Raw genomic sequence first — 27,506 nt, forward strand, 5'->3', positions numbered from 1 at the left:
AGCAGTTATAAAGGTCGGATTACAATTTTTTCTGGTTATTTGAAGTCATTGGAGAATAGCACCGTGTCACCATCTGCAAAGGATATCAGTGAGTTGGAATTACGCATAAACAAGTTAGATTTATTGTACTCTCAATACGATGAAACTCAAACTCGGTTAGAGTGTATCTCGGATAATGTTGACCTGCAGTTGGCAGAACGTGAAGAGTTTGAATGTAGATATTACAAGGCCTTAAGCCACGGACAGGAGATGCTAGCAAATTATAAAAAGTCACAAGTGCCACTTCCTAGCGATGATGGTTCACGCTGTAGTAGACTGAACCCTGTCAAGTTGCCTACCATCCAACTTCCTAAGTTTAGTGGTGCATATAACAATTGGCTGGAGTTTAGAGATACTTTTACCAGTCTAATTCATAATAATGACGACATAGATGACGTCAATAAATTCCATTATTTAAGAACATCATTGGAGGGGTCTGCCGCTGTGGTAATATCATCCATCGAGTTTTCGTCTAGCAACTATAATGTAGCATGGAAACTCATGTGTGATCGGTTTGATAATAAACGTTTGTTAATACAAAACCATGTTGCTGCTTTATTTAATATCGAACCGGTCACACGGGAATCTGCTTCTAATTTAAAGCACATTCTCGACCAATTTAATAAAAATCTCCGTGCTTTAGAGATCTTAGGTGAACCGATTAAGGAATGGAGCACCCTTCTCATTTACATTATCACTCATAAGTTGGACAGTACAACTTATCGTGAATGGGAGGAGTATAAAGGCCGCTTAGACAGCAAAAAACGCATAGAGCTACAGGACTTCCTCGATTTCGTTAGGATGCGTACTAATATACTTGATACAATAGAATTTTCGCGTCAGACACCCCACAACAACTCAAATAATAAACAGTCAAAACTAAAGGCTATGGTGACCACACAAACTAATAATAATTTAAGTTCAAAGGACTTTTGTCCCAAATGCAGCGCCGTGCATAAATTAAGTACCTGCCCTCAATTTTTAGCGTTGAGTAATGAAGAGCGCCTGCAGTTATTACCTACCTTTAAGGTATGTTTTAATTGTTTTTCTAAATCCCATTTTTCAAATAATTGTAAAAAAAATGGGTGTAAAATTTGTAAAAGAAAACACTCAGTTTTAGTCCATGTTACAGATAAGCAGAAGCCAGTTGTGCATAGCGAGAGCCCTGAAAGTGTCAGCGCGACTCCCTCCACCACAAATCCAAATAACTTAGCGTTATCAGCGAGCGTGTCGTCCGCGAGTCTTGAAGTAAACAGTCGCCGCGGGGACGTTATATTATCAACTGCGCTAGTTAAGTTATATGATTCAAATAATCGCGAACATATCGGACGCGCTGTTTTGGATTCTGGTAGCACTTCCAGCCTACTGTCAGAAAAAATGTTTCGTCAGTTAAATCTGCCTTATAATCATATCGATCAATCTGTACTGGGTATTAATAATGCGTCTACGCATATTAATAAAATGTGTCGCTTGCGTTTGAAGTCATTAAATGATACATTTATGACTAATTTAAATTGTTTTGTTTTGCCGTCGTTAACAGACAACGTGCCATGTCGCTCACTCGACATTTCAAACCTCAATATACCTACTGACGTTTGTTTAGCGGATCCTCATTTTCACACACCGGCGTCAGTGGATTTAATATTAGGTGCTGATATTTTTTGGGACATTGTAGGATCGCAAAGAATTAATTTAGGTAATAATAAGCCTACCCTTTGCGAGACTAGGTTAGGGTGGATAATTTCTGGCCCGATGAATAACAGATTTTCCACATCACATCTGCCTAACCATATACAATGTAATTACGTTAACACTTACCCTACCACTGATATACTAAATCAAGATATTCAAAGTCAACTCGCACGTTTTTGGAATTTAGAAGAAGTAAATATTTCCAGTTCATCTAGTTATTCACCGGAACAGAAATTATGTGAGGAGCATTTTATTGAAAATACTACTCGCTTAGAGGACGGTCGTTTTTGCGTGAGAATCCCATTAAAGGAAAATCCTAGTGTTTTAGGCGATTCTTTACATCGAGCCAAACAGTGTTTCTTGTCTTTAGAACGCAGGCTTCTTAAACAACCAAAACTCTATGAAATGTACCGCGAGTTTATGTCCGAATATCAGTCTTTAGGTCACATGTCAGAATGTGAACTTAATTCGGATAGTAATGCACATTTTATCCCACATCATGGCGTGTTGCGTGAGAACAGTGTGACTACTAAATTAAGGGCCGTGTTCAATGCAAGTTCCTCTACCACTAGCACTAATATTAGTCTAAACAGTATTCAGATGGTAGGTCCGACAGTGCAAGACGATTTGTTGTCCATTCTTCTGAGGTTTAGGCAACACAAGTACGTTATTTTAGCCGACGTGGAGAAAATGTATCGGCAGATACTTGTGCATCCTGATGATAGGTATTTACAGCGTATAATATGGCGTGACAACCCTAATCAACCACTTAAGGCATTTGAATTAAATACCGTAACGTATGGTACAGCAAGTGCACCTTTCCTTGCTACCAGATGCCTTAAGCAGCTAGGACTTGAATGTAAGGACAATCAGATCGCTGAAATCATTCTTCACGATTTTTACGTTGACGATCTGTTGAGTGGCGGGGATGATTTAAACGTAGTGCGTAACATTCGTAGTGAAGTAACGGCTACCCTCGCCTCTGCTCGCTTGCCACTGAGAAAGTGGAAGTCTAATGAGCCTCAGTTAGTTTCAGAGTCCACTGAGTCCACGCATGATTTAAATGTAGGGGGTAACGAGCCAAGCAAAACTTTAGGTTTAGGATGGCAACCTGAATCTGATGATTTGCATTTTCCGATCGGTACTTCGATCACAGTAAAGGGAAGCTCAAAACGTGATGTGCTTTCTGTAATTTCACAGATATTCGATCCATTAGGTCTGGTCTCTCCGGTCGTTATTAAATTAAAAATTATATTGCAAAGCTTATGGTTACAAAACTTATCGTGGGATGACCCATTGACGCCGGAGATTCAAGAAGCTTGGTGGGAAGTAATTAAAAATCTGCATGTTTTGACAAATCTACAAGTACCACGTCGCGTATTAATAGATTTGTTCGTGCGAGTAGAGATTCATGCATTTTCCGATGCGTCGGAAAGGGCTTACGGGGCGTGTCTCTACGTCCGTAGCATTGATAGTAGTGGCAGAATCTTAGTGCGGTTATTACTTGCTAAGAGTAGGGTGGCACCCATTAAAGCCACAACTATCCCTAGGCTTGAGCTTTGTGGAGCTCAGGTTGCAGCGAAGCTGTATGAAAAAGTTACTATCTCACTTAGAGTTAATGCAGCGTGTACTGTTTTTTGGACCGACTCCACTATTGTATTAGGTTGGCTTAAGATGTTGCCGAGTAAGCTACATACATTTGTTCGCAATCGCGTTGGCGATATTTTAGAAAAGACCGGTGATTGCGCATGGCGACACGTTCCTACTAAGCAAAACCCAGCGGATTATGTGTCACGTGGAGTCAGTGTTGACACTATTCAGTCTCTCGATATGTGGTGGTCAGGGCCAAGTTTTTTGAAGGAACCTAACAGTAATTGGCCTTCTTCGTCAGTACATTCCGATTCGCTACCTGAAACGCGTACTGAGTTGTCGTGGTTAGTTAAAACGGAAAATTCATCTGAATTTATTAATTTTGACCGTTTTTCAAATTTTAGCAGGCTTAGGCGTGCAATTGCGTATATGCTACGTTTTGTTGAAGCATGTAAAGGACGACGTGCTACAACCAATTTTCTCACTGAAACTGAATTAAATAATTCATTAAACGTCATTATTCGCACGTCTCAGAAAGAATCCTTTGCCGAGTATGATATTTTATTGCATAAGAAAAACTTGCCTGCGAAGAGTGCTTTATTAAAATTTAACGTGTTTCTAGATGAGAATAATTTAATGCGGGTTGGCGGTCGTATCAGCAACTCAGAATTTTCGTATGATAAAAAACATCCTTTAATTTTACAGTCCACTCATCGATTCACTCAACTATTATTTAAATACGAACATACGAAACTCATGCACGCTGGGCCGCAATTATTGTTGGCTTCAATCAGAGAAGTTTACTGGCCAATCGGTGGCCGTAATTTGGCAAAGGCTACTTATCGTCGTTGCATTCGATGCACACGAATGAAAGGAAGTGTTGTCGCTCCTATTATGGGTGATTTGCCGCGGCGGCGACTTACTCCAGGTGGTTCCCCTTTTGAAACCATTGGCGTTGACTATGCGGGTCCTATATCTTCCGCAAGTCGTCAAGGACGTGGTTGTCGTATTGTGAAAGTGTACATCGCCATTTTTATATGTTTCACTACCAAGGCTATTCATTTGGAATTGGTAGGTGACTTGACAAGTAATAGCTACATTCTAGCTCTACGTAGACTTGTGGCTCGTCGCGGAAAACCACGCCATCTATATTCTGACAACGGAACTTCATTTGTTGGAGCGTACAATGATCTAACCAAGTTTTTGCAACAAAATTCTGACTCACTGTCCAATGAGCTTTCAAATGAAGGAATTAATTTTCACTTTATTCCGGCGTATTCTCCTCATTTCGGCGGTGTTTGGGAGGCGGGGGTAAAATCCACCAAATTTCATTTATTGCGAGTGCTAGGCAACAGTCATTTAACTTACGAAGAATTGTATACGACTTTAACACAAATTGAGGCAATTTTAAATTCGCGACCACTTACTCCTTTATCTTCGCATCCAGACGACTTGACCCCACTGACCCCTGGCCATTTTTTAATTGGGCGTCCGCTCACAGCTATTCCGACTGAAGATTACCAAGGACGCAAAGCGGACACACATGTGACCAGATACAAAAGAGTTGAGCAACTCCGGCAGCATTTCTGGGCGCGATGGAGCAAGGAGTACGTTTCTGAACTCCAGAAACGTACTAAATGGCAGACACCATACCATACATTGGAACTCAACTCGTTGGTCCTTCTAAAGGAGGATAATCTACCTCCCTTAAAGTGGAAACTGGGAAGAATTGTGGCTCTTTTTCCTGGCCCCGATCAAGTTGCACGAGTGGCTGACGTAAAAACTGCAAGCGGAACTGTGAGAAGATCGTTTTCCCGCATTTGCCCGTTACCAATTTGTGAAGTCAATCAAGGTGGTTGAAGGTGCAGCCTTCAACGCCCGGGGGCATGTTCAAGACATTCGCCTGCAATAATAGTGCGAGCAATAGCGCAAGAACTTTATTGGCTATTTTTCTACAACAGGACATTTCTCTTCATATTATTGTTGGTTTGGTGTGACGTGTCCCGGAATTGTCTCCAGTTTTTAATTAATTAAATAAGTGTTTAAGTTCAGTTCCTGTATTTTACTGACCTCTAACACCCATTAAATACACGGAGGCGGTATAGGTATACCTATAGGTACCTATGATAATATAATAGGTAGTTACCTATTTTTAAAAATGCTCTTGCACAATGCGTTTGTAGTCCATTTGTATTTTTCTACATTGTTGTTTTCAGTTTGACTTCTACCATTCTAGTAAAACCGTAAAATTACTTTCAGCGAGTGCATATTTTCTATGCGCATAATGAAAAAATTCACGCTCGTGTCACTCGCTCTTATTGCTATTGGCAGATGATTAAGTACTTATGATAATAAATATTAAGTATTTTATGATGTGAGAAAATGTTAAATTTAAAATTGTCCCGTTGCGCGATACCCTTCAGATATACGGAACCCTAAGAAACACCGCGCGTAACACGAGCGAAGTATCTAATAGTTTGCGACAGGTTGAGATTGCAATCGCCCGATTGCCTGTTCGACCTGTCGCACACTATAATATCTAATACCACCTAATAACTAACTATTCGTAAAGTCGGGTGAAGGTCAAATATCCCTACCGTACCGTACTGATCTGAATTCAGATTCTGAAGGCATCTGGCCAGTCGGGTGAAGGTTAAAAAACCGGCCAAGTGCGAGTCAGGCTCGCGCAATGAGGGCTCCGTACAACAGTCGTATTTTTTCGACATTTTGCAGGATAATTCAAAAATTAGGATACATAAAAATAAATAAAAATCTGTTTTAGAATGCACAGATGAAGACCTTTCATATGATACCCCATTTGAATTATCTTACTTAGAAAATTGAAAATACTAATTATTAGTTCATGACCACCATTTAATTTATTTTGTGTGAAATAAGCCTAAATTCACGGTTTTCAGATTTTTCCCCAAATGTCAGCTATAAGATCTACCTACCTGCCAAATTTCATGATTCTAGGTCAACGGGAAGTACCCTGTAGGTTTATTGAGACAGACGGACAGAGAGACAGACAGACAACAAAGTGATCCTATAAGGGTTCCGTTTTTCCTTTTGAGGTACGGAACCCTAAAAATTAACAATCGCTACCCGTGATCATACCCTAATCTGAAGGCTAGATCTATCTCTGGCTGTAGCGCCATTGATGATGGTGTTGATGACCTACCTATTTAGCGTGCATGAACATAGGTGGATGTACGCTACCTTTTATCTTCAGAAAAGACGCTCTTTCATAAAACTCATAATCATAAAACAAGAAACGCTCTAACCACCTGCCATAGTTAATCAACTTTTCTATGTAAGTACATACCTACATATTGTATCAAGGTAACAGTACATTTACGATCACCATGGGGATTTGAAAAGAATAGGAACACTTAACTCCTACTTAGTACCTACTTAACAAACTATAAAATCATAGGAAATCGATATTTTAATGCGATTGCTTTCTATACAAAGAAGACGGTTAAGTTATGCCTACTGAAACTTGTTGTAAGTACGTTGTGAAATACCTGAAAGTTAATACTGTAATTCTACTAACACACCCGATTCTCTAGTCTCTCTCTAAACTAAATTTAGAGTATCTGCATCCTTTTCTTTTTACTAATGCTAAAAAAGGAACGGAACATGACTTTCACATTTAAAGACTCTAAATTTTAGTGCACAATACAAATTTAAACAGTAGGTTCGCGAGTGCGTGCTAAAAACACGGGTTTTACCATCTAAAAATTAAATTTAGAAATGTCAAACTGCTTCTGTCCTTTTCATATTACAATAGTAAGAAGAGGGTGCGAATACTCTAAAATTAGGTTGTGCTTAGAATCGGTGCCAGCTGACCTGACCTTACGTATTTCCCTATATTTCCCTAACCGCTATATATATCCTTTTCAGGGTCTCATACTTACGTTAAACTTAAAAGGAATGTTATGGCACTGTCACAGGCGTTCTTCGGACACGTCTGCCTTTGGAATTCCTCCCTAGAGATGATTAGAGACGGCCTCAGCCGAGACTACATCGAATCTGCTTTATTTCTAGTGCAGTTCTAAGTAGGTACCTAATTAATGCAATATTTCTACAATAGCTATTTTTTTGAACTTTTAATTAGCTTACATAAAATTTTCTATGCGCCGTAGGTAGGTAAGTACCTACACACAGTCGCGTAAACAGTCGAGTAACTAAACGAACTTCTTAAGTCATGTTATACAAAAACGTCTCTATCGTCACAGCCGACACGCACTAGCAGTTTTGATGGGTATGCTTCAGCCGCAACTTTCGCTCTACCGCCGCGCGCCGTTCAAATTTATAGCAACAACTTACTAATCCTATCGTACCCGGGACACAATTGGAGAGGCATTGCTCTGTGCATCGTGTGCTTTTCATAACCGCTGGTAGCATCAAATAAGTATCTGCTGTCAAGCGCTGTTATTAGGATCTGCCGTACTCTACAATGTTTAGAGTAAAGATCAAGGCACTGCGTCGACGCAGCTGTGATAGCTTGGTGCTACAAAATAACGCTGGCGCCGCATTGTCCAACAGAATAGAAGCAGCGTGTCATAGTATCATTACTATGATACGCTACTCCTATTTTGTCGAACAATGCGACGCCAGTGCACCGTGGTGACAGGTCACGAATATAACGCACTTGACCTTGACTTTGGCTGTTTCGCGGTCCTCGCTCGAGCAAGGTCAAGTGCTAGAGTCATTGCTTTGTACATCGTGTGCTTTTCTTGCTCGGATACTGGCAGTTTCAAACATCAGCCGTCGATGCTATGGTAGCTTGGTGCTGCAAAATGATGCTAGTGCTGAATTTTTCGACACAGTAGGAGCAGCGTGTCACAGTAACGACGCTGCGTTGCCGAGGTTTCACGTTACGAATAAAACAAAATTGAAGTTCGACATAAAAGCTCGTGTTCGCCGCTCTTTAGGCCCGTGTGTATAGCTCAGTGAGCGGGTATAAAACGAGTGAGGAGGCTGTTTCGCGGTACTTGCTCAAGCAAGGTCAAGTGCGAGAGTCATTGCTCTGTGCATCGTGTGCTTTCGTATCCCCACACCGGCAGCTTTACGGTGAGTCAATTTTTATGTAATATTATGTACCTACCATTATCGGAGATGAAAATAATTAGAATAATCTTATACATCGATGAATCTACATGACTTTTTATTAAAAGATGATTTGAGTTTTTATTGATTAAGGATTATTGGATCTAGGATGTATAATAACAATCAATGAATATCATAATATTGTATTAGGTACCTACCTATTAGGTATAGTGTTTTGGAGACAAAAACTTTAGTGAGCTTTTATTCAATAATTGTACATTTTATTTACTTGGATAAGTAAGTTAAAAAAATTGATCATTTTTATCTTTCTTGAACTTTCATCGTGATTTCTAAACATTTATGTTCAGTGTTAAAGTTTTAAGAAAATTTTATTTGATGAAATAAAATTAATTAAATCTCGTAAGATTTGATTACCTACTTAATTAAATATTTTTTTAATCTTTTAATATATAAAAAGAAAAAGTGACTGACTGACTGACTGACTGACTGACTGACTGACTGACTGACTGGTCTATCAACGCACAGCTCAAACTACTGGACGGATCTGGCTGAAATTTGGCACGCGGATAGCTATTATGACGTGGACATCCGCTAAGAAAGGATTTTTGAAAATTCAACCCCTAAGGGGGTGAAATAGGGGTTTGAAATTTGTGTAGTCCACGCGGACGAAGTCGCGAGCATAAGCTAGTTTTTATTATAAAACTCTTAGCATAGTTAAGTAATAACAATTCATCGTTGACTACATTACTGAATTTGTTTTTTAAAAGCCCTTCCATGAAAAGCTCTATGTACCGTTTCATCCTAACTTTAGATACTTATCTAAAGTTAGGTACCTACTTGAATAATATCATCATCATTATCGTCAACCAATCGCCGGCTCACTACTGAGCACGGGTCTCCTCTCAGAATCAAAAGGGCTCGGCCATAATCCACTTGCTGCTGACTGCTGATTGGCAGATTTCTCACACCTTTGCGAATACTATGGAGAACTCCCAAGCGTGCAAGTTTCCTCACGAAGTTTTCAAGCAAGTGATTTATGTTTAATATGAACCTAACTCCGAAAAGTTACAGGTGCGTTACTTGTGAATGAACCTCGACCTTGCAAAAGGAAGCAGATATTTTAACCACTAGGCTGTGCTCTTAAATATAGGTAGAATAAAACACCTACAATTACCTACCTACTCACTGATAATATTATGGTAAATGGTGATAGTTTAAAATCTACTCTTACTGAATTTAAAATAGAAAAGAATAGAAATACATTTATTGGTTGATCCAACACACGATAAACACAAATATTTACAAAAAATTAAAATCCGGCCAAGTGCGAGTCAGGCTCGCGCAATGAGGGTTCCGTACTACAGTCGTATTTTTTCGAGATTTTGCACAATGCACATTTGCACGATAATTCAAAAACTATGATGCATAAAAATAAATAAAAATCTGTTTTAGAATGTACAGGTGAAGACCTTTTATATGATACCCCACTTGATATAGTTATCTCACTTCGAAAGTTGAAAATACTAATTATTAGTTCATGACCACAATTTAATTTTTTTTGTGTGATCTAACCCTAAATTCACGGTTTTCAGATTTTTCCCCAAATGTCAGCTATAAGATCTACCTACCTGCCAAATTTCATGATTCTAGGTCAACGGGAAGTACCCTGTAGGTTTCTTGACAGACAGACAGACAACAAAGTGATCCTATAAGGGTTCCGTTTTTCCTTTTGAGGTGCGGAACCCTAAAAACATTCCTTAAAAGCTAATCCAACAAATAGGTACCTACCTAGTGTCTACAATGTGTTGTGCCAACGAAAAGGCATTTTCATAAAACCACACCATATTATAACTAGCTTCCTATCATGATACCTACACCATCATGAGTAGATACCACACAGATACTTTATCGTAACCACATTGAAATCATTCATACGGAAAGCTCCATACCTTTATAATATACTTACCTACCGGTAGGTGTTGACCACGACATAGCTCAGAATAGAATAGAATAGAATAGAATGTTTTCTTATTCATGTAAACTTTTTAAAAGTGCTTATGAATAGTCAGGTAGTTTTAATTTACCACAGAGAAGATCCAGTAGGAAATCTGTTCATAATTACACACATGGTACACCTCGCCACAAAATAAATCTAGTATTCTAGACCTTAAAACGATGTTCTTAAGATTGAAGTTTAAATTTTTTCTGAACTTGCTTGGCCTGCCGTACTTCCACTCATGCATTAGAACTTGACTTGACTTAAGATTCAATAGGATAGGTAAATAGATAGATACCCGTCTTAGGTCCTTAGGTTTCCTTATAAACCTCAAGTAACCTGTTTTATCATTAATGATGGCTTGACAGAGATGTCTGGAAACGATGTAGGCAATTATCTTACGGTTTACTCACTTTTTAGGGTTCCGTACCTCAAAAGGAAAAACGGAACCCTTATAGGATCACTTTGTTGTCTGTCTGTCTGCCGGTCTGTCAAGAAATCTACAGTGCACTTCCCGTTGACCTAGAATCATGAAATTTGGCAGGTAGGTAGGTCTTATAGCAGACATTCGGGGAAAAATCTGAAAACCGTGAATTTGTGATTACCACACACCACCACAATTTAATTATTTTTTGGGTGATATAACCACAAATTCACGGTTTTTAGATTTTTCCCCGAATGTCTGCTATAAGACCTACCTACTTGCCTTTCATGATTCTAGGTGAACGGGAAGTACCCTGTAGGTTTCTTGACAGACCGACGGACAGACAGACAGACAACCGGACAGATAGACAGACAGACAACCAAGTGATCCTATAAGGGTTCCGTTTTTCCTCTTGAGGTACGGTAGGTACCCTAAAAACCAATTCTAACAAAATAATATGTATTTTTCAGCTCTCATCAGAATTTAGATTATTATTAGGTAGACAAGTAAGTAAGTACGTATTTGTTCTATATGTCCTGCAAATTGCTAAAGCGCGTGGCTGCCACTTTAGTGACGTCAGCACTAGACTGAAGTTTCGATGGTATATTTTGGAATGACGTCATTTTGATGTTAATGAGACATGGTTCTAGCGCAATAGCAATTTGCGGGACCTATAATCATTATGTAAAAACGTAATGTTGTACAAATGCACTTTAATCGCTTACGGGTGCTTACGGGCTATGACCTCCTCCATTTACGGATGTCACTCGTCTAGCCTCTAGGGTTTCCATCAATTTTCTTTTATCAAGATAGTCCTAGAATTTGGTACTTAAAGTTCTTTCACATTCACTCACATTTCTTTAATTATCATTTACTTTACGTAATAAATAGCGCACTTTTGTAATGAACTAGCTTATGCTCGCGACTTCATCCGCGTGGACTACACAAATTTCGAATCCCTATTTCAACCCCTTAGGGGTTGAATTCTCAAAAATCCTTTCTTAGCGGATGTCTTCGTCATAATAGCTATCTCCGCCACCGCTCCAAATTTTTCGTAAGTCCGTTTAGTCGCACGGTAGCCCATACCGCGCACTTTGGCTGCGCTCAACGCGCTGCTGAAGGAGTCCCCTCGTTGTGACATATTTGCTGACAAATGGGCTGACCTCATGGGTCAGATTTTGCACTTTTGTGAAAATTTATAATTTTGCTTTTTAAAATTTATAATTTTAACAATTTTTGTATGTATGTTTATGTTAGTTTGTACTCGTAGTTTAATTAGTGTAATTGGCTTTATGGCCGTTCTAAATAAATAATAAATAAATAAATAATAATAATAATAATAAATAATAATCTGTCTCCGTCCAGTAGTTTGAGCTGTGCGTTGATAGATCAACTGATATATCTGAGTCAGTCAGTCAGTTACCTTTTCCTTTTATATATTATGTATATAGAATTGTTACTCCAGTCACTACTGCACCATCATAATTAATTAAAGCTCAAATCAAATTCCAAATTGCAATATTACTTACAGTAAATGTAAATTCTCCTGATCAATACCCACCTTTAAGATTTAAGTGCCCGTTCTTGTTCTTCTCTATTGTCCGCATTTAATAAATTCATTGATAGCCAGCCTATAACGCTCTAGCATTAGTTTTTGTACACCCTTTACAAGAACGAACGGTCCGTGTGTACTGTGTACACAGCGATTCAGATTCCCCCGTTCATAATAGCCGCAGATTCTTTAGAGAGGAGGCAATTTCGAAGGAATTCTTTACTGCCGGCTTCTTTTTACCGTTTATTTGTGCTCGCTGGTGTTTTCCGTTTATACGATTGGGACGTGCGATCTGCAAACGAGAGTACAAATCCTATTGTTGATATTTAGGTAGGTATAGTTATTTTTCTCATTTTCTTCTCTTTTATTTGCTACAAGTCGCTATGTAAATTTGAAAAAGTACACTTAAGTATCTGCTTTATTTATTTGAATTGAAGAAACTCGGTCACTTTTTACATTTCTCGAAATGCAAAATGCTAACCGTTAGGATTCCCTAAAGTTTTATTTTCTTACCGTTTAACTTTAACGCTTTTTTATGCTTGAGAAGTTTAGATGTCAACACTTTAAAAGCTTTTTATCGTTTATTTGTTTGTACGTTGCGTAAGGTAGGAACTAGGTAGCATGATGGTGGAATCTATATGGCAGGTAGGTAGATATACAGTTGTCGTGCCGTCAACATGATTCTAGTACCTTATACCTACCTACCATTGAGCGTCTTTGATGATGGAGGTGTAAGATCGCCATTAGATTTAGAACTGTATGAAAGCATGATGATAATCTAATTCGAGTAATTTGCTTAGTTTTCATAAATCATGGGTACTTTTCAAAAAACACGATGGTAAGAGCTTGATAATAAACCTAGGAGATGGTAGGCATCAAATGATCAAAACCCGACCTGCTGGCTTTTATCAATACTATAACATTATAAATGCGAAAGTCTGTCTGTCTGTCTGTCTGTTTGCTAGCCTTTCACGGCCCATCCGTTCAACCGATTTTGACGACATTTAGTACAGAGATAGCTTGCATCCCGGGGAAGGACATAGGCTACTTTTTATCCCGAAAAATCAGAGAGCTCCCACGGGATTCTGAAAAATCTAAATCCACGCGGACGAAGTCGCGGGCATCGTCTAGTCATAATATAATTGAAATATTATGGGAAAGTCTCAGCGCCTTAGGAGTCACAGTTGATTGATTCATCAGCGACGTCTTTTTTGCTTTACCCGTTAAAAGTAAACAACCTTTTCAGGTATGTAGGTACAAGCAGTTATTAAAAACTACATCTAACAAAGCTCCCGTTCTCTAACACTGTGATTGACGACATCGTAGTTTACTGTTATTTGTTGTAATAACTTTACGGTAAATTGAATATGACGATGTGCGCTGTGAAAAATATCGCGAGGGAACAAAATACATAACAACCTGTGATTATACAGTCAAAGACCGTGTAAACTGTGGATAGGTAGAACGGAAAACCAATTACCGATGCTGAACCATTATAAATGTCAACCTTTACAAAATTGAGGTTTGTTTTAATTTAAATTGACAAAAGAAAGTAAAAAATCAAACAGAGCATTTGAACTTCAAGACTTTTGATTATAAAAACTTAAATCAATAAAATATGTTGCCTACTAAATATGTAATACATAAAAAGCCGTGATAGCATCCTAATTTGGAGATCCAGGGTTTGATCCCTGGCACGCAACTCTAACTTTATGGTGTAGGTAGGTAGGTTTCTTTGACAGCGAACGAAAACATCGTGAGGAAACCTGCATACCCGAGAGTTCTCCTTAATATTCTCAAAGGTGCACTTGGACAGCATGGTGAATAAATTCATTTTAAGAATGACATGAATAGTTTAATATCTTTGATGACAACTATGATACATTAGAGCATCTCTCGGCCATAAAAATAGATAATTCAATATGGATATCGTTAGATAAATTTATAATCCTCTGGATATTAACTCTCTAAAGAAAATTATTCATTGAAAAGGCCATCCTTTCACTCAACGTATAAAGCACGGGAAGGCTTGAATGCGGAGATAGAATAGGCATAGGCTTTACCGCTAGACAATCTACGCTCACCGCTTGCCCTTTAGGCATAGATTACACAATAGTTGTACTTTTATTTACTCTGCAGTTAAAGTTGCTATCCCAAATAGTTACGTATCATCAATCTTTATGTTGAAGTGAACATGTTTTTTTTAAATTTTAAACCTAGTTTAACCGTTTTACAATAAATAATTTTGTTACATATTACTAATTTTTTCATATCAAAATCAAAAAAAAAATCTTTATTTTAAACCAATTACCTACTTGTAACTACACTGTGATTTCACTGTATCTTCAAAAAAAATTCTTCATGCATTTGTGCTTTATAAATACCACAGAAGTTTACCTACTAGGCTTTTTATCCGAAGGAGATCACTTTTGCTAACTTTTTTATTTTTATTTCTTAATATTCTTTCGTATAATCTGGCCGGAGGAGCTGGCAAACAAAACGGTGTAATATTACACTTCTGTTCAAATTGTTTTTTTTTTATCTGGTTGCTTTTGGTCCACTGAATACAAATATAAAATTTATCAGCAAAACGGCCTAAAATTTCTCGAAGATCGTTTGAGACTTTGAAGTTTTTTTCAAACAAAACGACCTAAAACTGTGCTAAAATTGAGTTCAAAGTTCGTGATTTCGATTAAAATGGTATAATTGCAAACAAGTTTCAACAGTTTTCTTTCAGTTTAAAAAAAATTCCTGTAAAAATTTCGTCCATTTGCACCATTATTTCCCCTGCTCTCACTTTATCTCTCTCTTTCTACTTTGCTTTATCTTACTATTATAGAAGCGGTGACATCATTATTGAGAGGTCGTTGGGTGCCATGAAATCATCAAACACTGGTGCTAGACGCAAAACTGGAACATCAATTTTGTATCATTATCTTACACCTGCGTACTGCGTAATGATAGACTAGGTTGTATTGTAGTGTTGTTACTGTAAGTTGCTGCACCTACGTAATGATGATGAAACGTTCAAGCTACTCATTTGATGTAATATCAGACTTCTGTTTTTAGGGTTCCGAACCCAAAGATATCCAACGGGGCCCTATTACTAAACCTCCGTATTCCATCCATATTCTATCCGCCCGTGTGTTTTTAAGCGGACTGTATCTCATGAACCGTAATAGGTAGAGTAGGTACTTCATATTATTAACCTTTCTATAGATTGGTAGGTACAATAAAAAATCTTTCTTCACATCAATCTTCGTTGATGTTCGTAGACACGGTCTAAGCTTTTGTTTGGCAATAAAGATAACGGTACCAACTCATTCTCAGATTAGTACATAAATGAGTCGTATAAAAAACGCTTATCCGCTAGTTTGGAATTACACGGCCATTTTGCGGTGTATGGAAGATGCAAATATTTAACAAAAATACCGTTGATTGCATGGAGATGAGAGAGCAATTAAGTCGGAACCAAAATATACTAAGTAATAAATAAAAGAACATTTTAATATCTCATTTACAGTGCTTTATTATTGAGAACTAACAGAACTCGATGATAACTGTCAATATAATGATCTTACGCCAAATGAATTGCTGAAAATAATAACTGATAGCTCAATAGAATCTGCTTTCCGAGCTTTTCCTAGCTTTGCTTAGAGTAAGAGTAGAAATACTAGTCTAGTTGTTCGACATCGAATAAATAAATGCTTTAAATACCTTAAAAAACAGTTTCGCGTTAATAGCCATAAAAATAAAATGTATTAAATAAATTAAATTGTAATTAAGTTGTAGTAAAAGTAATTATTACAGAGAAGATATAAATATGTAAGTTAGTAGGTAGTTTTAAAACCTGTATCCATAATCTGATAAGAGACGAAAGACTGACCTATTGCATATGTAAATTGAAAAATTGATATTAACAGTGAATGTGACACAAGCTGATAACTAGAGCATTGATCCTCATTTTTAAAATTCAAGTTCATAATATTACATTTTTATCTTTGGATAAAAACCAAGCAAGAAGCCAAAAATACATAAAATAAACATATATTAATTAAGAGTTTAGAATGGGAACTAAAGTGTTTATAAATTTTAGAATTTTGAAAATATCATGCAGCTTTCAGGTTTCTAAAATTATTAATAGCTCAAGTTTTAGAGGACTTAAATCCCAAAATTCGATCGTTTTAGCCATAAGCTTAAGTTGGCAACCTTAGGGTATGGAATCCTTAGAATACGGGCCTGACTGACGTTAAGACTAAAATGGCGATCTTACAACAACAATTGGATCTTCATCAATGCGAATTTTACCTATCATGAATAAGTGATGAAGGGAAGGCCGACAGCACTGAGCCGTTAATTAGCTCTTCGTAAACAGATAACGGCTGTTTCGTTAATCAGTAAGACTTGTCTTATCACCGATACAGTTGTCCAACCGATGCCAACTATTTTACGAGTGAGCAGTGAACTTACCGGTTTTACTTATGGATTTGCTCAGAGCTTAAAATTAAGTCTGCAAAAGATTTTTTTGCGAAAATGGCCACGTGGGTCAACCTCGCGCTGCATCACGCACCCTCTTTCATAAAGTTTTCTTAACTTTGCAACTACCAGGACATTAGAAAACGCAAAGCTACTAATACGATGGGAGCATGATAGGAGTCATACTTAGGATAAAATTATTATAAATGTGAAAGTATGCTCTGTGCCTGTGAAAATGTAAACATTTATACAGACAATTCGAGGATCGTTTCTCAAAAGTAACAGAAGCTGCAAAGCAAATTCTAAAAAGTTCTTCTAAATCAGTTGTTTATTGGCTCAAGAAGAGTTGCCCTTCCAAACTAGTTTCTATTGAGCGATGGCAGAACTGGAAATGAAGGCAACCGTTACTTATTACGTGTAAGTTAATCGAGCTGTCTGTTGAAAAAGCTTGATAATATAAGCTTTTATCTACTTGCTGCGTAAATGTATATAAAACTAGATAATGCCTTCGTAGGTGTAGTTAAAGGTTTTTTTATAAAAAATAGCGAGCAAACGAGCGGACGGATCCCCTGATGTTGAGTTTACCGCAGCCCATGAACATTTTCAGCACCATCAGAGGAACCGCCGATGCGTTGCCGACCTTTCAGGAATTGGTCGATCCATCCCTTGAATAACCTCGTGTTGAAATCTTGAGTTGAGTTGGTTCCACAGTTTGCATGTGCGTGGAAGAAAAGATCTGGCACAAAGGGCGGTCGAAATGCACCAGGTATCCAGGTGGTGAGGTTGAAATTGCTAACGGTGGCGTGCGGTGCGGTTGTAGTCAAAAGATTTTTCATACTGTGATTCGAGTAGGAGTGGAGTCGGCGTCGATTCTGTACAGTATGTTAAGACCTTTAGTCAACCGCAAATAACTGAAAGACTGGTCAAATAACTCAATAGCGAGCCTAAGTAGCTACACGTACCTACATAGTACCTACAAATCGAATTTGGACAGGTTTCGTAAACAACCGTTACATAATTTTAAAAATGTGTTACGGGCTAAAACAAAATATGGAAACAAGTCGTAATTAAAAAAATTAAAACACGACTGCTCAGCCAAAAAACGAACCAAAAAAACTTTTTCACGTTTGGAAATTGCGCCATTTATTTTTAAAAGTATGCCACACATTACGGCATGTTATACCTAAGTGATGGTTATCCCGGTGCTTCCTCCACTTAAACTTTAAAGCGAAAATAGTTCAAGCAGAAGAAGCGTAGGAAATACACGCACTCAGCTAGGTATAAACGCCGTAATCACTGATCGTTGTAAATAAAAACGGCTAAACTTAACTACATAAAAGGCAGTCAACTAAACAAGTTATCTGAACACCTCGTGAAGGAACAAAAAGTGCTAAAGTACCATTACGCAAGTACAGGTCTTATGTGTAAATGCAAGAAGATAGATTATGAGACCGTGCGAAGGCCGCGTCAGACCGTTGACCCTTGACTTGAAATAATTGTCAACGCCATCTAGTGACGAGAAACCGTTATATCAAACTTTACTTTTCTAGGACTTTATTTAAAAACGTTTTGAATGGTCAACCTAGCTTTTTGCAATTTAAATATTTTTTTTCCTTTCATTCCTACTTCATTCTTGCACTTTTAAATGGTTTAAATAATAATTATAATTGTAGGTACCTATCTTATCTTACTAAATCTTCACGCCACAAACTAAACCAATTTGGCTGGGAATGAAGATAACTTATACCATAAATAATTAAATACATAAGCCGGGGGGTTTTATCCCGGAAAATTCAAAAGTTCCTATAGGAACCGAACCTAATTCCACGTGAAAAAATTACTATAATCAGGCACTCTTTCTTATCTTTCTATCGTATCGAATGTTTATGTAGACGTAGGCTATTTTATCCTGGAAAGTTAAAGAGTTTCAGCAAAACTCTCAGGTAAGCAGGTTTACTCATGATGTTTTCCTTCATTGTTAAAGCAAGTGGTATAGATATTTGATTGCTAACTCACGTACCTACAACTCTGAAAAGTTAGAGGTGCGTGCCCGGGATCAAACCCCCTCCGACCTCCCGAATAGGAGGCGGACGTCTTAACCACTAGGCTAGCACAGAAATATTTCTAGATCGTGGCTATTAAGCGTGTAGTGTGTTGTGTTAACAATAAATCCGCGCTCGGTTCATTAACATGGCCAGAACATGGCAGAAACCGTTAACACAATGAGAAATTTTCTGTTGCTTTGATGTTACAACTTACAACGATGAATTATTAAATCAATTATTACTATACCTCTCTTTGTGAATTGTGATGAGTTCACACTCACGGCAAAGGCGCAGTTTAAGAAAACTTGTAACAAAATGTCGAGGCATCAGTCATCACCTATATTATAGTAGGTACGCGACAGGTTGAGATGCCAATCGGGGTATGAGGTCTTATTAACCGGGTTAGCGCGGGGGCTGTGCGGGTGTGCGGGGCGTCCCTGCCCCGATTGTCATCTCGACCTGTCGCGCTCTTATACACAGCTGGTCGATTCCGTAAAACCTGCATCAATCATTATTACATTCGCAATTGTTGTGATTGGCTGAATTTATAGTATTCTTGTTGCAACAATGCAATGTAGCCAATAGTGAGCTGGCATCGACCAATCAGAGGTGATTGCGATCGTGACATTGTAGACAGGTGGGCTATTAGACTAGGTTTGACAGTATGTCGATTCACAATCAAAATCGAGAGTATCCTCACCCTAGTTCACTCTGGCAAAAGTCTTCACCTTTGTCAAGAGCATAGTGTAAAATGTAATTTGAAAAGTTTTCAAAATAACTTCGACTGCGGTTTGCACTGCATCTTTTTTAAGCGCGCACATTAAAGCGCATAAAATCCGCTATTTTGATTTTTCAATTGGTATTTTATGTAGGTAGGTGACACTCGCGTCATCAAAACGTGACTAATGACGTAGAGGTATCGTTTATCAAAATCGGTATAGCCATTGAGTAGTTGCGAGCGGACATAGAAACACACATATACATACATATACAGGTCAAACACATAACTCCTTTTGGGATTTGATGCAGTCGGGTAAAAAGGCGGTAAGTGCCTTGTGGGTCTTGGTCAAGACAAAGGGGCTCAATCGTTCGTTTTATACATATAAACATAAATATAGGTGCTCGTAGACAGGTGCTACAGCTACCTACGATTGTAAAGTCGTCTAACAACTTGTAAGTAGAGGTAACTATTTAGTGTAGGTAACTACACTAAATACCTACCTATTTACCGCGTTGCTGTGCAAATAAGGATAGTGAATCCCCATAAGTGCGAAAGCAATTCCACAGCAGGACGGAGATCACACTGATATCAGTGTACGATTATAGGGATTTAATCAAATTCCACTTTGCTGCGACATAATACCTATATGCACTACCTAACCTATAATATACCTATTCAAGTGTGTCCTCGCGAGTCGCGTATCGTCGCGTCGTCCATCCCTCAGCCTATACTTACTAACTTTTCCACTGTAGTCTCAAGCATTACTGAAATTCTATTTCTTGTTACAGATTAAAAATGCCGAGGACAATATTTTTAGCGTGTATGCTCTGTCTAACAGCCCAATCATTAGCAATCAGCGATGACAAATTCATCAAGAAGTACGCCATGATGAAGGTAAGCACATATAAAAAATAAAAAGCAAAATTGCAGAGTACATAAAAAATGGAAAAGAAATTCGCAGTCGGTAGGATTCGAACCTACGCTCCCAGAGGGAATCTGATTTCTAGTCAGACGCCTTAACCGCTCGGCCACGACTGCTGCTTGGAAATCTGACGAAAATGTTGTACGATACTGAAACTTTGATAATGAACTAATTAAAAATAGCATTACAATACAAATAAAGAGACGAGGAAAAGTAAAAAAATTGAATTTTCCGAAAAAAAATTCATGATTTATATAGTAATTAGATAAGGCTAGCTTTAAGTTTTATTGTATTAAAAAAAAAAAAAAAAAAAAAACCAAAAAAAAAAAAAAAAAATCCGCTATAGTCTATCTAATATAATAATTAGATGATTTTGTAGAGTTAGTTATCCTCAATCTACGATTTAAAACTTATTTAAAAAAAAGAAACATCGATAAATTAAATAATTAGTAATTACATATTAGCTTTTGTGTTTTTTTTTTCAGATCTATGAAAGTTGTTTTGGACCTGAAGTCGTGAAACAACTCCGACAAGAAATGAAAGATGCAGTCGCAAAATGTTGTGCAGCGCCACCTCTTGACGAGCCGTCGAACGACCTTCCAAACGATCCGCCAAACCAGCAGAGCTTGCCATCCATCTTGTTTGGCAAGTTACCACCCGGTTTCGCCATGGACCCGAGCACGCAAACCATAACTAAGCCGCTAGATGGCGCTCATGGTCAAGAAAATAATTTACCACAACCAGATCAAGGGCAACCACTGCAAAGAGTTCCACCAATCGGAAACATGCTACCGTTTAGATCACAAGGGGTAATAATAATTTATAAAAAATAAAAAAAGATAAAAATTTACTTTAGATGCCTCCTGTGAGGATTGAACTCACGACCCCTGGTTTACGAGACCAGTGCTCTACCACTGAGCTAAAGAGGCGATGATGACATGGTGGAAATAATATATTAGATTATACGTTTTATTTTACTCATCAAATCTTGTAAAAAAAAACAGTCGAATTGAGGACCTCCTCCTTTTTTCGAAGTCTGTTAAAAATATATATCTATATTAATGTGTGTGTCTGTCTGTTTGACTGCTAGCTTTTCACGACCCAACAGTTAAATCGATTTTGATGGGCACATAGCTTACTTACCTATACATCCCGGGGCACATAGGCTAACTTTTTATCCCGGAAAATTAAAGAGTTTCCACGTGATTTTTAGAAAACCACAGGCACCATCTAGTTTCAAATATTTTTCAATTACAATGTATCAAATTGATAAATCCTTAAATTTGTGGTCTTACCTAATCAATTTTGAATTTTTATAAAACGATGCGGTTTTGCCACAATGCCACACTATGCCCACTTGCGCCACCGGGTTATTTTAATTGACTCAGAGTTAGTTGACGTTAGTAGTCATATCTGTAGTAAATAATTATTGAATACTATGCTCGTGACTTCGTCCGCATGGAATGCACAAATTTCAAACCCCTATTTCACCCCATGAATTTTCAAAAATCCTTTCTTAGCGGGTGCCAACGTCATAATAGCTATCTGCATGCCAAATTTCAGCCCGATGCGTCCAGTAGTTTGAGCTGTGCGTTGATAGATCAGTCAGTCAGTCACCTTTTCCTTTTCTATATTTGGATAAGCTTTAAAAAACCTAATTTTCAAAAGTTCGCCTTTGTAGGTCCATAGGTCCTTGTTTTTGCTTAGAGTCTTATAGTTTAATCTGGCCTGTTTGTCACAGCTATTTTTCTGTTTCCAGCCCTTCCAGCCGCCATCACCCTACCCGATGCCGGGTCAGTACCGCCCGCTAGCGTCACCATACTACCAGTTTCCATACAACCCAATGCTCTACTCTCCACCCGGTCTGCAGTACAACCCGTACGCGTACCAGCAGCAGCCCTTCCAGCAGCAACCGTTCCAGCAGGGAATGTACCAGTCACCGTACTTTGCAGCAAGCAGCAGGATGTCTGTGAGTAACCCTATAACCCTAAGTTCTACTCTCGTCTCATACAACCCATAAACATACCAGCAGCAATGGTACCAGTCACCATACTTCGCAGGAAGCAGCAGGATAAATATAGAAGAATATAGCCGGATTCTTTTATATTTATAATGGAAATCACTCACGATAGTTTAAACTCTAAAAAAATGGCCGGTCTGCAACCAGTAACAAACGTTCTAGCAGCCACAACCCTTCCAGCGGACACCATACTTTGGAGGAAGCAGTAGGTTATGTCTGTGAGTTACCCCAGTGTTCTTCTCCACGCCCGGCCTGCTGTATAACTAGTATAATCTGTATCTATCCGTATGTACACTTATACAATTCAGCAAAGGTGAGGGGATGTATCAGCCCCCGTGCTTTCCTAACAGTTTAGCTACGGGATGTCTGTGAATTCCAAATAACTGACTAGATTTCCAAAAATATTACAATACTAGGTACTTTAATGATGCGCGCGACTTCATCCGCGTGGATTTAGGTTTTTAAAAAATCCGTGGGGAACTCTTTGATTTTCCGGGATCAAAAGTAGCATATGTCACTCTCCAGGTTTTTTAACTATAGGTACACATGCAAAAAATCACGTCGATCCGTTGCTCCGTTGCGGCGTGATTGAAGGACAAACCAACAAACTAATAAACCAACAAAAAACACACACTTTCGCATTAATAATATGGGTAGGGATGTTCTGGATATTTTAATGTTTATCCACAAAATTTTAAAACACTTTGAAATTATTTTTTTGACCGAAATTCATTCACAACGTATAGAAAATATCATATAGGTCAAATCCACCTTTTAATATGTGGTAGATGACAGTCTTGAAAGAGCATCTTTCCTTCATCTTCTAGTGCGTGTCCCCTTCCGTCACGATCCACTAAAAACTATTAGGTGTACAACTTAATTTTTTCAGCGTGACTTCAACCTGCACCGCGATGACCAGCGCGATCGTCTAGAACTCCTCAACAACCGCTACTCGACTCTTGGTCGCATGCGCAACATCACTTGCGTCATGCAGGAGTTGGGCTATGTCGATCACAACATGCAACCCAACTATGAACAGATCACTCAGCGCATCAGCAACCTCCCCGTTTCAGCTGAATTGAAGGGAGATATACAGGATGGAATGCAGTTCTGCCAGAAGTTTTCGGTAAGAGTTCGTTTCAAGACTTTTTTATTCCCATACAAGTTACCCCTTGACTGCGATCCTGTGGTAAGTGATGATGTAGTCTATAAGATGGAAGCCAGCTAACTTGGAAGAAGTATGGCCGTTTCATATTTTAATGTAGATAACAGGTGCATACCACGATTATTGGATGATTTTATTTGTCGATATTTCAACCGGAAATCGCACGGGTCGTGGTCACGACGGGACTGCGGTGCTGCGAGAGATGAAGTTTGAGCTGTCAGAGGCAGTAGCTCTCTTGTAGTAGCCTCTTTCTTAGAAGGTAGAACTTCACGAGCTGTCCGGCAAAATACACTCACAACGTCACTATTAACTTTCGATGTCGTACGACGCTGTCTTGGTTTGCATTAAACTCATACCTACCCCTTATCGGTTTCTACGCGGTATCGTACCGAAATGCTAAATCGCTTGCCGGTACGGTGGTAACTAGCCACGGCCAAAGCCTCCCACCAGACCGGGGGCAGTTTAGAAATTATAAATTCCCAAATTACCGTTGCAGGGAATCGAACCCGGAACTCCCCACTTATATGACACACAGCACAGTACTTATGCGCCAGGGAGGTCGTTAAAAGTTTGCTCAAGACAGTTCCTCGGTCATTTTGAATAATGGATAGGTACAGCCCTGTATAATCTAGATTATTACCTTGAATTATTTCAGCAATGTGTACCAGACATCAAGAGGGACATGGCACCGCTGTCACAGGAGCTGATCAAACCTATGTTCTTCTTTCGTTGTTATAAGGTAAATTGAAAATAATGCACATAAGACATTCTATTATATTGTGGTGTATGATGGGAACCACATCCTACATTATTCTTCAAAGTAGGTAGTAGGTATTCTATTGTTAGGCTATTCCAACTTTTTCTTAAAATCACGTAAAAATGTTCTAAGAGGAGATCCGTTCTCAGTAGTGGGCTGGCAATGAGTTGATCATGATATTGATGATGACATAAAAATGTAATTAAATACACTTCAGGAGCTGGATTGTATATGTGAATATATCTATCACTTGCTTAACGGTGAAGGAAAACATGGTGAGGCAACCTGCATGCCTGAGAGTTCTCCATAATGTTCTCAAAGGGCTGTGAAGTCCGCCAATCCGCACTTGGCCAGCTTGGAGGACTATGGGCAAACTTTTCTTATTCCAAGAGGAGACTAATGAGTAGAGATCTAGTGATGGATTGATGATGAACATGATAGATCGAATTAATCCATAATAATATTATAAATGCGAAAGTGTGTCTGTCTGTCTGTCTGCTACAGATTTGGAACAGATAATATAACTTGCATCCCGGGGAAGGAGATCAGGCTACTTTCTATTCCGGAAAATCATAGAGTTCCCAAGATCACATGGGATTTTTAAAAACTTAAATCCACGCGGACAAAGTCGCGGACATCATCTAGTTTTCTATAATCCTAGTGTACCTAGTCTTAGCAAAATCTTCTAAGATTTTTTAGTTAGGCACATCTACTCTTCTTTGAGGTGGGTGATGACCACAGATTAAATAAATAAATAAAAATCTTTTTTATTCAAATAGACTTTTACAAGTACTTTCGAATAGTCAGATGCATCTACCCCTGGTTCGGAATGCCTTTCCTACCGAGAAGAACCAGCAAGAAACTCAGCGGTTGCTCTTTTCAAATATTTGATATAGATACAAGATTATGCCATGTATAAAAAGAGAAATAAAGTAAAGTATTAGAGAAGTAAAGGTGGTGACGATGGTTTCTGTTTATAGTGGGAATATTTTTGTTCAACAGCATAAGAAGTTAGAGGCGTGTATAATGAAAGACATCCGCGAGAGGTTCACATCCGAGGATGAACTGGACACAGAAGGAGACTTCAGGTGAGCTTTTTTTTATTTCATGTTTCAATACAAGCCCTTCCTTGACTGCGATTTAACTTGGTAGTAAACGATAAATCGCCGTTTCCACCCTATTTTATTTTATTTTTGAGTGATAGCGGGATCTCAACAAATAAAACCTACGATTTTTTTAGCGACTCGTGTGACATTGTTTACTGATACAGATCTTTCCAACATCTTGGTAGGTAGTATGACGTAGGTAGATCCCAACGTGTATACTGTTTCATCGATATGAAGTATAACCACGAGATTTCAGCTTCGCGAGTCGCGACTCATTGAGCTTAGGTTAACTGGAAAGAGACACACCGATAATGGCTCTCTTTATCGACTACTGACTCTAGCTTTTTTTATAAGGTTTTCTTAGTCGGACTGGACACCAAGTTTCAAAAACATAGGTACGGTAAAAATAAATACCCGTTTATCTGTTCATTACCTATGCGTTCGCGCACTGTTCATCTAATTGAATTGAAGTTTTGTACAGTTGTTGTTGACACTTGCGCAAAGGTTTCTGACATAGTGTCATCAACGCACACTCGCAGGTCACATTAGCTAGTGAACAATAAATAAGAATGTTATTATTATTTGCTCAGGTCACTCTCAAGATCAGCCAGGTCGCTGAAAGATGACCCACTGGGCGACCCGCGGCTCGATGCCCTGGACGAGATGTCAGCCTACATGTTCGACTACCTCAGTGGTGGAAGCAGTCTAGACTACGACTTGTATTTGTAATTCCTTAAGCTAAAATATTGTACAAAATAGGGCCATAAGGGATACCTACACTACAGATGGACTGCATTTGGACTGCAACAGTCTGCTTGCCGTAAGTTCCTCCATACTTACCTATTGGCCGTTTTATCCGTTTTACCCTTATCTATGGCACTAGGTACCCATATATTATACGCGACGGCAATCGGGGTGGAAACGTCCCGCACAGCTCTCGCGCTAATCCGCTGCGGGCGAACGCTGGTGAGTGTGGGTGTGCGGGGCGTTCGCCCGCCTCATACCCCGATTGGCATCTCGACCTGTCGCAAACTATACTTACCTACCTATCATGACATAACGGAAGGTTGGTAGTTTCTACAATAAGTATTCAGGGTCTACCTAACGTCAAGAGGAACACACCTGGATTCAAACATTCCACTAGAGTTGTTTTTCGTAAAATACTCGTACTCTAGTTAGTCAGTTTTAACTTTTGATAGATGAACTCTTGCTATCATATTATATCCATTCCATCGCTACCATTTTTTACTTCTGATTTATAAAACTGCTACACGCTGCAAAGTGCAAACTAAGTATAGGGTTATGGAACTTATGGATATTTTTTTATTTTAATTAAGCGAATCATAGGGTAAAGAAGCCGATATCCGATGCTCAAATAGTTTAGCTTATTATAATTTGCCGTTAAAAGCATTTATAGATAAGAAATATATAATAATTAATAAAGTTTAATATTATGTATAAATAATACTATAAATAATAAGGTATTTAATATTATTTCATATTTGACAATTTTTATTGTTAAATAATAAAATATATAATGGTAATGGAGTAAATTGTTAGAAAAGTTTGCTAAAATTATATTAAATCTATTATAATTTAACCACCTTTGAAAAGCATTGATTTGTCACGATAATGATTTACATATAATTCATAGCAAACGTGCGTTTTTGTCCAAAAAGCCTTAATTAATAATATGCTTTTGTAGACGACAACTGATTTTTTTTTATAATTTTTTAACAAAAATTATTTTGTAGCGTAATTTATCGCCCCTTGAAATTAAAATTGCATTTATTAGAAATAAATAATATTATTATGTACAATTTAAGACTTTAGGTAATGTATGATTTCAAAAGGGTTTATGAATAAAATAATTTAATTTATACAAACTAGTTTAATTACAAAAAAATTGCTTGGTATATTCTGAC

At 38.2% G+C, this 27,506-nt stretch overlaps 2 protein-coding genes and 2 non-coding genes across 5 annotated transcripts in view; 2 read left to right on the forward strand and 2 right to left on the reverse strand.

The window, feature by feature from the left end:
* LOC117997030 (uncharacterized) lies at positions 1-27,344 on the forward strand. 2 transcript variants are annotated; one of them, XM_069509794.1, is made up of 8 exons: positions 1-88; positions 20,400-20,505; positions 21,019-21,342; positions 22,293-22,502; positions 23,443-23,679; positions 24,374-24,457; positions 25,478-25,563; positions 26,172-27,344. In XM_069509794.1, exons 2-8 carry the CDS (start codon positions 20,407-20,409, stop codon positions 26,308-26,310), a joined length of 1,179 nt encoding a protein of 392 aa, XP_069365895.1. In that variant the 5' UTR covers positions 1-88; positions 20,400-20,406; the 3' UTR covers positions 26,311-27,344. The 2 variants fall into 2 exon arrangements, with proteins under 2 accessions (XP_069365895.1, XP_034841090.1); XM_034985199.2 differs by lacking the exon at positions 1-88 and adding an exon at positions 8,336-8,400.
* Prosbeta1 (proteasome beta1 subunit) overlaps positions 1-27,506 on the forward strand; it is a 276,237-nt gene that overhangs the window by 152,005 nt on the left and 96,726 nt on the right. The window lies entirely within an intron of this gene.
* On the reverse strand, positions 20,568-20,649 carry TRNAS-AGA (transfer RNA serine (anticodon AGA)). The gene has a single exon. It is a non-coding gene; the product is annotated as a tRNA-Ser (tRNA).
* Positions 21,391-21,462, reverse strand: TRNAT-CGU (transfer RNA threonine (anticodon CGU)). Its single transcript has one exon. It is a non-coding gene; the product is annotated as a tRNA-Thr (tRNA).

The sequence above is a fragment of the Maniola hyperantus genome, chromosome 4, assembly GCF_902806685.2.
Source record: "Maniola hyperantus chromosome 4, iAphHyp1.2, whole genome shotgun sequence".
Lineage (NCBI taxonomy): Eukaryota > Metazoa > Arthropoda > Insecta > Lepidoptera > Nymphalidae > Maniola > Maniola hyperantus.

Excerpts from the sequence above, each read along its gene's own strand:
- LOC117997030 (XM_069509794.1), top strand. The coding sequence starts at position 20,407 with ATGCCGAGGACAATATTTTTAGCGTGTATGCTCTGTCTAACAGCCCAA. Across the intron at positions 23,680-24,373 it reads AGTTCTGCCAGAAGTTTTCG|CAATGTGTACCAGACATCAA; the intron begins GTAAGAGTTCGT and ends GAATTATTTCAG. Across the intron at positions 25,564-26,171 it reads GACACAGAAGGAGACTTCAG|GTCACTCTCAAGATCAGCCA; the intron begins GTGAGCTTTTTT and ends TTATTTGCTCAG.